General features: G+C 34.3%; 1 protein-coding gene and 3 non-coding genes across 4 annotated transcripts; 1 reads left to right on the top strand and 3 right to left on the bottom strand.

The window, feature by feature from the left end:
• Positions 1-464: 464 nt before the first annotated feature.
• LOC111010880 (uncharacterized) lies at positions 465-1,408 on the bottom strand. The gene has a single exon (XM_022284458.2). It carries the CDS (start codon positions 1,041-1,043, stop codon positions 690-692), a length of 354 nt encoding a protein of 117 aa, XP_022140150.1. The 5' UTR covers positions 1,044-1,408; the 3' UTR covers positions 465-689.
• Positions 1,409-10,907: 9,499 nt separating this feature from the next.
• LOC111010849 (protein S40-6) lies at positions 10,908-12,054 on the top strand. Its single transcript, XR_015789847.1, has one exon. It is a non-coding gene; the product is annotated as a protein S40-6 (transcript).
• Positions 12,055-13,377: 1,323 nt separating this feature from the next.
• Positions 13,378-13,522, bottom strand: LOC148212548 (small nucleolar RNA snoR136). Its single transcript, XR_015790024.1, has one exon. It is a non-coding gene; the product is annotated as a small nucleolar RNA snoR136 (small nucleolar RNA).
• A 109-nt stretch (positions 13,523-13,631) lies between these two features.
• LOC148212549 (small nucleolar RNA SNORD25) lies at positions 13,632-13,716 on the bottom strand. The gene has a single exon (XR_015790019.1). It is a non-coding gene; the product is annotated as a small nucleolar RNA SNORD25 (small nucleolar RNA).
• Between the last annotated feature and the right edge of the window lie 848 nt (positions 13,717-14,564).

Consider the following 14,564-nt stretch of genomic DNA (forward strand, 5'->3'; position numbering starts at 1 on the left):
TATTACATTATACAAAATAGACTATAATTCCACGTATAAAATGGGTATTTCGAGAAATACGCTCAATTAAAAAAGAGGAAGACTTATTTATGTTTAAAATAGACAAATTGCCATACAGAGGGTGGGACAAGAAAATGAGTGCAACTAAAAATGAAATAGACAAATATCGAGATAGAGGGTGGTCCCTTATACCTAACCTTAAAATGTTAAATTTTCAGATTGTGTTAGGGAGCTATTTCCATTATCCCTATTAAGAAAGGAAGAAAAAAAAAGAATTCATAGAATGAGAAAGGGGTGGAAATTGGATATAGTCTGTTATATCTAAAGCATGCTTCCAAAACAAATGATGATTAATCTAAACCTTCCATAATTTGGGTCAATGAGCTGTCTTTAATGATCTGTTATACTTTTAAATTATTTCAATAAAGTGTCGAGTATACTATACTCTACTGCTGGAAAGTGTGTTGGAGGAGACAATGCCTTCTGAAATTAATTAATCGAACCTAGTCAAATAAATAAAAACTAAATTTAAGGCTAAATTATTGGTTTAGTCCTTCCGCCTAATTTACATGTACGCAAAAGAAAAAACTAAATTGAATTTTTGTGCAATAGAATTAATAAATATCCTTTCTTTCTTTCTTTTTACAAAAAGAAATAAGAAATAAAGAGAATTGATTTGGGTGTGGATTTTAGTAATCCTCTGGAATGCTCTGAAGAGAAGGCCTCCATGAGCGGTGGTGCTCCATTTCATATTCATCTTCTTCGCCGCCCTTCACCATCCGCCCAATAACTTCTTCCAGGCTCAGCCCTTGCTTCTCTAGCTTTTCCACCAGATCCTCCAGCTCTTTCTTCGTCATCTTGATTTTCACTTCCCCCGCCGCCGCCGTTGCCGCTGCTTTTTTTGGGCCAAGTAGCCTCTGCTTCTCAGTATCGCCGCCGGACGTGGTTGCGTTTCCGCCGCGGCCGTGCTTGGAATTGAAGGAGCCCCAATCGTCTCCGGCCCACACCAATGTAGAGGACTGGCTTCTGCAACAGTTACCCATCGATTAATCGCTGTTTTCTTACGGTTACGATCGGCGATTCGGTGTTTTGTTCGGGAGAGGAATCCAGAATTGAGGGAGGAATTTCTTATATAGAGAGGAGGGAAATTTGGGAAAGTGAAAGGAAGGCGCCACGGAGGACGCCACGGTGTCCCACGTGGCAGTCCTACAAAATTGGTCGCTATACGAATTGTTCCTGGGGATTGGGGAAGCTCATCTATCTGAGTCGCCGTTTTGACAAATTAAAAGATTGAATACCGACCATAATATTATTTTATTCTCCAAAAATGTTTCTGTAATTTTAATTTATTTTACTAATTCCACCTTTGCAGTAATAAAGTCTTTCTTAGCTTATATTTCGACTGTACGAATAATTAAACCCATGCTTTTAAAACTTACCATAAGTATAAATATTGCAACTAGTTTAGTCATGGTGAAAATACCTAATTGTGTGCTTAAAATTCTCTGATGTTGGATAAAGAAGCAGTGAGCTTCGAAAGATGTAGTCATAGTATGATAATGATTATGTGGAGTATCAGATAAGAGCCAACTCCCTCATTATGATTCGAGAGAGTAAATCGATGATTGATTACTCGATGATACTTTGTTCGAGGGGAGGATTGTCCGATTTATAAGGGAAATGCAAACAAAACTTTACATTGACTAGACAATGAATGATTTATGATATATAGATAAAGATAATTAGTACGAGATATTTCGTAAAATAAAAATAAAGTTTATGTTCAAAACAAACAATATCTAGACTAAAATTTCAAGGGATAAATACTTTGAATTTGGAAATAAATTCCATATGAAACTATTTAGAAAGGATAAGCACAAAGAGGAAGGCCTTTTCATAAGAGAGAGAATAACATGGAGGTTGAACCAAATGTTTCTCACATATTATATAATATTAATAAAATACATCTAATTATCAACTTATTGTTTGAGACTTATCCTACGAATTTCTTATTAATATAACTATATAGATATTTTATTGCCATCAAAGCCACTGTATCGTTACAACATTATTATAATAAATAACCTTTTCAAATTGGCTAGAAATGTACCCAAATGATCTATGAAATTTGGTCCTTGATATTTTATTCTTTTAAATAAAAAACTATATAGTAAACGAAAGTTAATGTGTCATTAAATTTATTTACTAATTGTTTGTAGACACAATAGACATGGACATATCACTTAGATATATCACCTGAAATAAATAAATTTCGTTAAAATGCTAGCTAATATTTAAGTAATACGTCTAACACGCACAAATATATTCTTAAAAAAATAATTTCATGATTTATCAACTTGTTGTTAACAAATTATATATATATATATATATATTTATGTAATGATGTAATTGATAATTTAAATAGATTAATCGTAAAATTCATAATTTTAAAAGATTAATACCCAATTAAAAACTACTTAAAAATTTATGGATTATTTAATATATTTTACCTTTTAAATTGAAGTGACAAAAAGAAAATAATTTTTTTGTTTGAAAAACTGAAAGGAAACCAATTAAATGATATCTTAACCTTAGCATCTATTACATTAAACTTTCTTAAATATTAAAATGAGCATTTGTAACTTGCAAGTGTTTAAAAATTAAAATGAAATATGAATTTGTCCACATTATTGTACATTAAACTTTCTTAGTTTTTTACATATTAAAGATATTGTCAATACTATTTAGGTGGTATATAACTTCTACTTAGTCATGGTACTTTTTTTCTTTTTTCGGCAAAGGATAATACTTTTTTTTAATCGAATACTACGATTCTAACAATACTATATATTTTTATATTTATTTCAGGTTAGTTAACTTGGCAAGTTTAACTTACATTATACTATTCCACCTCTTAGAAAGAAAGGAACTTAAATCAAAATACGATTGATTCAACTTCTAATAAAAAATATATACCTTGGTTATATTTCATCCTCGTTTTTAAGGTTTCTTTCCGTTTTTTTAGTAACAATGAGTGACAATATTCTACATAAATAGTAGATGCTCCTTTCAAATTGATATCTAAAGATTCTATGTAACATGATTATTTGTTAATCATTTAAATCTCAACACTTTGTTTGAATTGTAATATTAATGGGAAGCATTTACCTAAACATAATAAAATGAATATCTATTTTCATAAAAATTACCATTTTATAAAAGGAATCTAATCCAAATCAAAGCCAAAACTTAAATATAATTTACGAGTCTAAATTTATGCAATATTGGAAAAAAAAAATTGACACTCTTTAAAATTGTATCTAATTTATTTATTGGAGTGATTTTGTCTGCTAAGAATTTCAAAATTAGTTAAGTGCGGAGAAGGTAAGTGTGAAAAGGGTAGAAAGAAAGTATCTTTAGGGGTGTGAATAGGGAAAGAGAGGAGGGTATCTTGGACTTTGACTCCCTAATTTTGAGATAATTAAAGAAAGTCCATTGCCTCAAAATGTGGGCCCGTCGCCATCTATGATCAGTAACACAACACCTAATCTGACACGTGGCAGCATCCCTGATTTTCCTATTTTCTTTTTGTTTCCAGATTGGTGACCTGAGAAAATGCATTTATTCACTTATGAATTTGATAACACGACGTCAATAAACAATTAAAAATAATAATAATACCGAGAATAATAACATATTTTCCTTAAAAAAACATTAAATTCTCATAATTCATAATTTCATATCAAAATTCAATCAAAATCTTAGTTTTTTCTAATATTATTTAAAAAAAACTTATGTTTTCATTTCTATATTTTTAAAAAGGGGTCAATTTGGTTCTATTTTCAATACAAATTTTATACCGAATGAAAATGTTCTAATGAAATATTATGACTACATATCAAAAGTTTATTTAATGAAATTTGATACTAAAATTATAAAGGAAAGAAATGAGATAAAAAATATAAATAAGAATCAAAATATATTTTAAAAGTACATCAGATTAAAATAAAATAAATGTTAAAATACTATTTTACTTTGGTCCCATAATTGATTGAAAGTTCAACCTAAAAAAAAGTACATACCAATGTTGAGTTATATTGACATTCTCTAAAATATTAATTTATTATTTATACTAATATCGAATATTTCAATTTGTGAAAATATATCTTCTCACATGGTGTTAACCCACCACGGCCAAGATCGTAGTTGAAAGCTGCTGCTACTGAATTGGATCCACAAGGCCCAATTTAGTCAAATCGGGCCCAGTAAATTCAAGGGGCCGGAAGAGCCCAGTATCAAATGCTCCGCAAAAGATCACGGTTGAAATGACGGCCCATCATAGATCACCAAGGTTACTCTAAAACTTAAAAAGAAAAAAATAAATAAAATAAAACTATACAAAAGAAAAGATCTTATATTGTCTTTTATTTATTTATTGAATTCTCTACCATAGTTATAAATAACTGAATTGGCACCAATTTAAATTTCATCGATTAAAGTAATTATGAAGAGATTTTGATGAAAAATTAAACTCTGATTCTCATCCCTACATATTCCAAAGGAATATTGAATAAATTTGCAATAAATATTGTACACTGCTTTTTGAAAATTGAAGGGGCAATAATGGATGAGAATAATGGTATTTTGAAGAGGTCAAAACATTCGGTCATCATATAAAATAAAGCTCCTTTCACTTTCTCCACTGCTTAACTCCCTTCTTTTAGTTGTTATGGCTGCAAATTAAAAAATTAAGAATATGCTCAAGCGAGGAAGACGCCACATTGATAAGATAAGAGACCTATCAAAGGTTTATGTAGATTATTCATCTCGTTATCAATTGGTTTGAGATGGAATCTAAGAATAATAATATAATATCAGGTCCAAAATACTCAAACGAGCATTTTAAAACATGAAACTTAAAAAAAGAGAGAGAGAAAAAACTATCAAAACCACCTTAGTTCTTAAATCTATACTAAATGAAAAAGAGTGTATCATATATCTGATATACCCAACATTACTTAACTTTTTTATGTTTTGTTTTTTAATGAAATTAAAAGAGAATTTAATTTTGTAGGGTATAGCCTCTATTGAGTTAGTTTTGTCCATCATTCTAAAATTGGGTCACTTCCCATTTGGATTTAAAGAGCCATTGTACGTCTCTCATTGCTATTTTTCGTTATTTATTTAATTATTGGGTGGGAAAGTTGGTTTCTTTTTCAGAAAGAGAAACAATAAGATATAAATGAAGTTAAAGAAAAGTTGGGTGTGTGCTGTGCCCAAGCCTTTGAGCATCAAAATCAAGCAAGTGGCACAACTATAAGCTATTTTTGCCCATGAATGTTGTCAATCAAATGAAGAGTAATGCCACAATTGGCTTAAATATCTTTTAATTACGTTTAAAGTGAGACAAAACTTCTGATAATTAGTTGTTTAATCAAATGAAGAGTAATGGCCGACACCAATCTAATGTACTGTCTTTTTGCTCATTAATTTCTTTTCCGAGAAAGCCCATTTGCAGACTTGTCTTAGAAATTTTGATCCTAATAAATCCTTCGTATGTGTAGATAATTTGGCTCAAATGTGTCCTCCCAATCTAATCACAAGTCGAAAGTGTAAACTAAAAGGATGAAATAAATTAAAAAAAAAAAAACTTGTCACTTCCTTTATTGTACCATAAGTTTTTAAGAAATCGATAACCGTGCCAACATGACGAACACAACTCAATTGTTAAAGTACCTTTTTAAAATGTGTAAAATTACATTAAGCAAACTAATTAGGGAAGTATATTCCAGCCTCATAACTTCATGGATATGATGTATTTTAGGTAAAATCCAAAAAAACAAAATTGGTTTTTGTCCTTTTTTGTTTTTTCCTTTCCATTAGATGTGGAATCTTGAGTACACAAATCAAAATTTTCTGAAATCATCCTTTTAGTAAGTTTAATCATCTATCAATAATTAAAAAAAATTCATTAATATAAAGTTCATTTCTCGATACAAACATACTTTTTTTACCGACATTGAGACCTATAATCAGAACATGATATGTATATTGTAAAAACATAGGTTTAAAACTCCCGATAAGAATGAACAAACAATTCCTTTTTTTTTTCAAATGTAACAAAATAAGTAGTGGTGGAGCCTAAGTCGTAAGTCCTAATTAATGTGTGATGAGGTCACACCCAAATAAAAGTTGAGGAAAGGCAGCAATTATTTTATTAGGGTTTTTTTTTTTTTGGGGTAACTTTTTAAAAATCATAACTTTACTGTTGCAATTCACGTTTGGAGATTTAATAAGGAGGTACCACCAAGTTTGAGCTATGATTGGCCACAGATCTTGTCAACCCGAAAGTGCCTGTGGGGCTCTAGGGTAGTTTTTGTTTGCCCTCCGCTAAAAAACGGTTGCGTGGACCGTTGCTGGCGGATTTTGCGGGATAGGAGAAAAATATATTTGATAATTTGACAATATATATAATAGAAAGGTACTGTAAGGTATTATATTTTAGTCTGTCGATATTTTTAGGGGATTTTGGATTGACGTAGGGGTTGAATCGATGTTTCTATAGTATTGTAAAAATTTGATAAAGTACATGCATTGTTGACGGTGAAAATCGAGCGGAAAATATGGAAAGCTTGTGCCACGACATGTGGCAATGGAAACAAAACTCCCACGACGAATATATGACCAGCAGAGGGAACGACACTGAGTCGGGTAGGAGTGTACACGCAGGTACGCGACACACCACGCTAGCTACAAGGCATTTGCAGTGGGTTAGTGCGGTAGGGACTAGGATGGCACCGCGCGTCGAAAATATCTCCCAATAGCCCGTTAGAGCTCGTACACAAACAACCACTGTTGCGCCTCACACCAAGCGTCCTCTTTGGTCGGTTCCGCCACCTTTAAAAAGAGACAAGATATCACAACCACAAGTGAGTGAAAAATCTGTCACTGAATATTTTAGATGCTTTTTTCGTTTTCCTCCTCTAGATCTTCCAGTTACTAACTTGACCGTTGGAGGACATTAGACAGGACACCACACTGATGTCTAGATTGCAAGTTAACTTATTCGACGATTCCCAATTGAAAGATACGTGGACCCTCCGAATTTCGACATCAATATATATAAAAAATACCAACAAAAATATCACCAATGTAGATATAATATTAATAATAAATAGTAAAACTTTTAATTAAAGTATTTTTTATGATTTTTTTATTTTGAAATATCTATCGACATCGACATTTTGTCAATATTTCTATTGACATTCTTGTAAAATTAAGACCTAGACATTTTTATATATTGACTAGTAATGATAGAAAATTTCTCGATACTGAAACGTGTCTTCTTTTTAGAGCGACTTGACGAAATGAATTTTGAAATAAGGATATTGTGGTTAATTTGTATTTCAAACCAACATTCATATATAAGTTTACTTTGTGAGAAGTACTTAAAAAGAATGGGGAAAGTAATTTTCACTAAACAGCTGCCTTTTAATGGCTAAATCGTATTCCTTTTGTTCTTTTGGTTTTAGTTCATTGGTTTAAGAAAAAGAAAAGCAGACAAAGTTAATAACTTAATATGATGTTATTATTTTTCTATTTTTCTCACTTACTCTTAAAGGAAAGCACTGATTTTGATGAAGTTTAAACGTAACTTTAGCAACTAATGTTTAAATAAGTCCAAAAAAGAAAAGAGAGAAAAATATTAATGTATAGATAAGAGAATAAAAAGCTCGCGGAATATTCATGATGTATTGATTAAAAGAGCTATAAACAAATAAAATAAAAAAATAAAAAAAGTTTGAAGGAGAACCAAATTTGTTTTTCAAAAAAAAAAAAAAGAGAGTGTAGCCAAAAATGCATAAACTTCCAAAGCTTTGATAAATTACGTCAAAACGGTTGAAAACTGCACCAAAGAAGGGCTTTGGAAATATCTTTCAAAACAAGTGGTTCTGGCTCACACCCTCTCTAATAAATCTGATGTCCAAGGAAAAAAAAAACTTATTTATTAATATATGAATGTAGTTTTATATTTAAAGCCACCCTAATAGTTATGAACCTCCCTTTATCAGCATTTTTTGTAGTACAGTGACAGGTTGAATTATCTAAAAAGAATAATTCTAAAATGGATTGTTAAAAAAAATGTGTCAAAATAAAAACTTAATTATTAGTAAAAAAAAGGAAAAAGATAGATTCACATATTATTGCTATTTTGTCGGTTTGCTATTTTACAAATTAATATTGTTGCTTTGAAATTTGACCTAAATTCAAAATTTTATTGTTTTAGTGATAGTATTATTTAATTCAGACGACGAACACCAGTTATAAGGATCCTCAACCTAAATCACACGACATCGAGAAATAAAAAAGAAAAGATATTTAAACATTTAATGTAAAAATAAAAAAAGCAGATACCTTGAATGAAATTTTCTAATTAATGCAATATTGACGTGTTTGAGACAAAATCTCACGTCATGTAACCATCCTTTGACAAATCCACATAGACCATAGGCTTTTTTTTTTTAAATTGTGATAAAATGATATAGAGATAGAGATGATGGAGACAGATTTACTGCCAAATAATTGGGCATCCATATCCATTCTCTCTAACTGGAAAGAAGACGAAGAAAACACAAAACTTCAAACATCATGAAACTTGAAAGACAGCTAAGATCAATTTAGGAAAAAACCCAAAAATTAAAGAGAGAAAAAGAAAAGAAAAGCAGTCAGCTTTTTCAGAAAAAATAAACTTAGCATGTTATTCTGGAAAATGATGGCATATAAGATTTATTGCTGCAAGGCTCTTTGACGCGCCACTATCAGTTTCGATTTTTACACGACATGTCGCCAACGATCAACTTATGAGTCCATGCCTAAACAAAATTCACTTTCCCTCTCATTATCATTCACGAATCACGACCTACTTTAATTTTTTTGTTCTTGTTTTTGAGTTACTGAGAAATATAATTGTGATCCAATGATTCAGAAAAATTTGATGGGAGCAAGTGATATTTGATTGGTATGAAAAAGGTGAGAGCCTGATGTTTGTCATTTTACATGCTAAGTGGCTAGTACTATGTCACACTGGTAAGTGTGGTTTGGATAAATTATTAAATAAGGCCACCACTACGTGGCTATCAAAAATCTTCCTACCTTTTAATAACTACCGGATATGATTTCATGTATTTTTATGATTTTCGTTTCTTATAATTTTATGGTGTAAAATTGTCAATTACATTATAGCGACGATAGAGTTGATATCATGATAAGATGATTTTGATTTGACGGATGTCTCTCTTATTTTTGGATTTTCATAAGGAGACATTAAGGGGTGGGGCATCCATCCCCCTTACCCACTAAATTATTCCGCTCCTTTTGTTCAAACCATCATACATCTCATAAGGCGACGTTCCAACATTATTGGACAACCAAAAACTCACACACGCATATTTTTCGTTAAAGTTACTTAATTTTTTACTATAAATTATTCATGGGTGACGATTATGTCTTCGTTCCAATTATTGGATATATGATCAATAACAATATTTAATTTGCCTCTCATGCATTTAATGGTGTAAAATTGTTAGTTCATGTTGTTTTCAACCATCGGAGTTAAGACGGGCATAGGATGCTTGGCTTTACATCTCCGAGACGACGGGTGGGGAGAGGGGGTCCACGGGCGGGAGAGGGTCGGGGTTGATTGATTGGTAGCTCCATGGGTCCTAGCAAAGGTCCGGTCACTGCAACTTCAACTGCAACTCAGATCCCCACCTACGCTATGACCTCATCTCTAGCCCACACAAGACAAACACACTCTTGTCCCACTTCGCATTTTAAGGTTTTTTTTCTCTCTCGTTAATTTACTTTTCATTATTTAAAAAAAAATTTAAGAAATCTAAACTTGGCCGTAATTATGTTTCAACTAATCATGGGCATGGGCAAAGACGAAGCACAAGATCAGCCATCTGATTCGAGATCATGAATGATGATGATGATGAACAGTACAATAGGATTGGTAGGGGACCCACGACCCTCGTTGAATCTGAGCCATCGAATGTGGGGATGATGGAGATGGGAGATGGGAATGCGAAATGTGATCACCTCCGCAACAGTGGGGGAGGAGGTGAGAGCGACGGAGGGATTATTTTCTCCACCCAATTATTTGCTTACGTCCATATATTTATTATTATCAAGGACTTTTTTATTCACCCTTTAACCGGTCCTCCTTTTGACACGTGGCTCCAACCGGACTGGGCCCTCCGACCACGTGGAGTGTGGGTCCCCTTCTGTTGACGTTAGCAAACGCACGGGACCCACTTCACGGGATGTAAAAAACTGACGCTATCGATGAATCCAAAGGAGAAGGAGAAGGAGAAGAGCGTGCGGGAATAATTATCTACTACGTGCAATGCGGTCGTTTGACTCCTTGGTCTTCAATTTTCCCAACATGGTTGATTAAATCGAGCATGTAAAATCGTACGGCTCCCAGCCCGGTTTCTGTTTCCATCTCATTGGAAAGAACGTGGGCCCCTGAGGCTTTACGTGAAGCTGACCTCACCTGATCACAACCCATTACCCCCCAAACTTTTAACCATCGCATTTCTAGAATTGGAAACTTCCATCTCCGACCTCGCTTGACCTCCACGCGCTTCCGAAAGAGCGTCCCATTCAATTACCATACCCATCCTTAACTGCTTCGCTTTCTTAATATTTAATTACTTTTTGTTTTTTCTTTCAATTTTTACAGTTTAACGTAAGTTCGTTGGTTGGCAATGGCATCTTCTGTTATTCTCACCCCATGCACCTGATTGGAGATGAAATGAAATCGAAATGAATCCCAAATTCACATGAAATTTAAGTCTCCGATCCTTGATTTATTAGACCTGCAAGAATGCTATATATATATAAATTATTCATTCTCCAATCCCAAACCAACACCCACTCTCCACTCTCCTGTGGCCTTTTTCGTTGCTATCGATGTTTTGTATTTTTTGATAAATTGTTTATTTTAGTTTGATGGAGTCGTCGTAGTGGTTTTCCAAACTCTACTGGGCAGTGGAGAGCGAGATCACGCGCCTCTGTTTTCCGAGCAGAGTGTCGCACAATTTTGTGGCCGGCGGATGGCAAAAGGCCGGAAGTTGAGTATAAGCCGGAGTGAGCGCTTCCTCGGGAGCTATAGCAATGGTTACGCTCAAGGCTCCAATGGAGACGACAAAACGGAGCTCCGTGAAGAAGATGTGTGGTCGATGATTGAAAGCGCGGCCAACGGAGAGGATCTGGAGAGCGACAACAATTCGTATCCGCGATTTCCGGCGGAGAATTGTGGGAACATTACCCTCAGGACCCGCCGCAGAACAACGCCGCGCGATGGACGGAACGTCGGCGAGGTGTCGCTTGCTTTTCAAGATTCCGTCATGGGGACGGCGTCGCAGAGGGATTTCGTCAGACAAATCCAAGGAAATGAAGGCGTGATGAGTAATACTCCACGTGGACGCCACGTGGCTGCATCCGCTCCGGTGAGCGTGCCGGATTGGAGCAAGATTCTGCGGGCGGAGTCGGTGGAGTCGCTGCCGGAGCTCGACGACGTGAGGTATAACGATGAATCGGAGATGATTCCGCCGCACGAATATCTGGCGCGTGAATACGCGAGGAGCCGGCACGGGGCAGCGGCGACGTCGGTTTTCGAAGGGGTCGGCCGGACTCTGAAAGGGCGAGACATGAGGAGGGTTCGGGACGCAGTGTGGAGTCAGACCGGGTTCGATGGTTAATTAAAATTTTATGGGTACAAATAAAATTAAGTTTAATGATTGGGGTTTTTATATTTTTCCCCTTTTTGGGGTTTGGGCAGTGATTCGGCCGAGTGGACTCGCTCAAACCGAGTCGACTGGTAGCGAGTGAGCCAAACATAATTCTTCAGTCAACTCTTCTTCGACTGGGTATATCGGGATCGGAAATTGTATCGTTGTTAGCTCGTGTTCATGAACAGTATTTGTTTGTTAATTATTAACTCTAATAAGTAATAAATACTTCACATCAAAAGATAATTTTATAATATTCAAGAGAATTTAATAATTTATAATTATCCGTTCATCCATATGAATGCCCAAGTACGAAGGAAAAAAATGAGTACGATGTCTTAAAAAATGAAAGTTCTAAATCAAATGACCATGTTACAATTGACCTTGATATTTAAAAAACTAAATTAATTTGAAATAAATCTGATGTTATTGAATGGGTCTCAAGGTTCTTTCAACAATAAAATGTATTGAATTAAATCAAAATTTCATAGTTTTTTAGATTTGTAAATGTTTAGAACAATCTAATACTTTAAGATAAATGAATTTTGTTGACATAGAATAGAATTTTATTAGGTCGGGTTAGGGTGTGGAAGTAAACGTACGTATTAAAAACGCCATTTTTGTTTTGATGACACAAGGTGGAGATAAGATAACATGGGATATTATGCGAGTGGATCCAAGGAGAACGAAAATTGCTTTTAATGGAAGGTGATAGACGGTGACACGAGGGCAGCGGGTCCCACATTAGCTAGAAATAACCAATCCTTAGCGTTTTTATGGGCCTTTGAAAAGACACGATAGAGATCCATGGGCTTCTCATTTCCACTTTCAGCCCGACATTGAACCTATATTTATAACAAATGGCAATAGGCTCGTTCAAGGGACAAAATAAAAGAAAAACTGAATCTTCCAAGACATTAAGATTGTTAAGTATTATCACTCATCTTATAACAATATTAAATAGCTTCAATTGGAACTAATTGTAAAAGTAATGTTCATCATAAATTCATGATTCTATTTTATTAAATACGCCTTCCCAAATCACCATTTTAGTTCTGTGTGCATAAAATCCCGTCTTAATACAGTTGAAAATTGGAGTGGTAATATGATGAAATTCCTCTAGTATTGCAAGCTACAATCATTGTATACTAAAAGAAAGAACGTTACAGAGTCGCATGAAGTTGAAATGAAATAAACTTAGATAATAGATTAAAGATCTACGAACGAACTGCAGTACAAAATTAGCGAACGGCCGTGTAACTTAATATCCTTTACCTGAACAGAACTGTCATTTCCTATTACAGAATCGATAAACGAATTCACGTGATGTTGGAGTGAATATCAATCCATTGGATCAGAAAACTGAATGAACTGCAATTAAATACCCTGCTACCTTTTCAAATTGTTGGTGAATTTGATTGGGAAGGGGAATCCATTAGCAGCTGGACCGTAGAAGAATGAGCTCATCTTCCCCTCCGATGTACCAGAAACAAATGATTTATTTAAACATCTGAAAACAGGTTCAATTTAGCAAAGATTTAATGCACAACAATCGGGTCAATGAAATTGAAACAAAAAGAAATGTAGTTCTCCGACGTCCAAAGGCATCATGTTAAGTGAAACTCTGGATAGCGAGGAGAACATAACTTTAGGCCACACAATTGGATCCTGCTTCATCGATTAGAAAGCTAGATACAAATCAAGATCTTAACAAGTGAGGCCAAAGATTAACATGAATAGCGAAATTCCACAATCTACACATAAATTACGATCATAAAATAGTAAAGAACACAAAAAATCCTAGCATTTTGACAAACAATCGGAGCACAATGGAGAAACTCAGTCCCTTAGATGTTCATATTAGATTGCGATCATATTCGCAAATCATAACAGGTCTGATAGACTCATCACCGTTAATACAGCACTCCGAATCATAATTTATCGAGCGAAAAGAGTAAATAATTTTGTTTCGACGAGATGAAAAAAATCAAGAACTAAGGAAATAATAAGAAATGGTGTAGTTACTCCCGTGTTCTCAAATAGTAAACACTGCAAGAGAAGTTATGAAAACAGGATGTAACACAATCAATCTTGCTTCAAGGGAACGAGTCAAATGGGAACTGATTGAATCCACATTCGCCAGATGATGAAGCATCAAAACGCTAGAAATCGGAAACGATGAACAGAAGCAGATGATGCATTTCAGAAGTAACCGATAAATCCCAGACGGTATCAATAAGTCAATCCCTCAAACCCTTCCATAGAGAGGAAGAGAGGGAGATTGGAGAAACCGTAGCCGAGGGGAAGAACATGGTTATGAAATCGGCGATGAGGCCATCGGGTTTTAAACAGATAGCGAGGCGGCGGAGTCGCACCTATTAGGTTTCGGTGTTGCCCTAATTTGCTAAATAGTTATGGGTCGAATAGTGGGCCGGCCCAATCACGCGACAAACATGTGTGGAAGCTGCGTGAAGGAGTTCGAATGCGATATGTCGTCACAATAACATGGAGAATGCTACTTTAACTTTAAAATTAATGGTTATCAAAAAAAAAATTAAAAATTAAAAATTAATGACGGCTTTCTTGTAGTACAATGAATGTTTAACCTCAAGAACATTAATAAATATCTTTTTTTAGTAGCGGACCTATCACTATAATACTTTATTCAAATATATAGTTAAATTCATTAATTGATGATTTATCTTTCGCGTAAACGCAAGTCATAAAAACCTGTACACCACATATAGCAGCAGCTTTTGTAAGGAG

Source organism: Momordica charantia (assembly GCF_013281855.1).
Source record: "Momordica charantia cultivar OHB3-1 chromosome 3 unlocalized genomic scaffold, Mcharantia_2.0 BLBB01000003.1, whole genome shotgun sequence".
Classification (NCBI taxonomy): domain Eukaryota; kingdom Viridiplantae; phylum Streptophyta; class Magnoliopsida; order Cucurbitales; family Cucurbitaceae; genus Momordica; species Momordica charantia.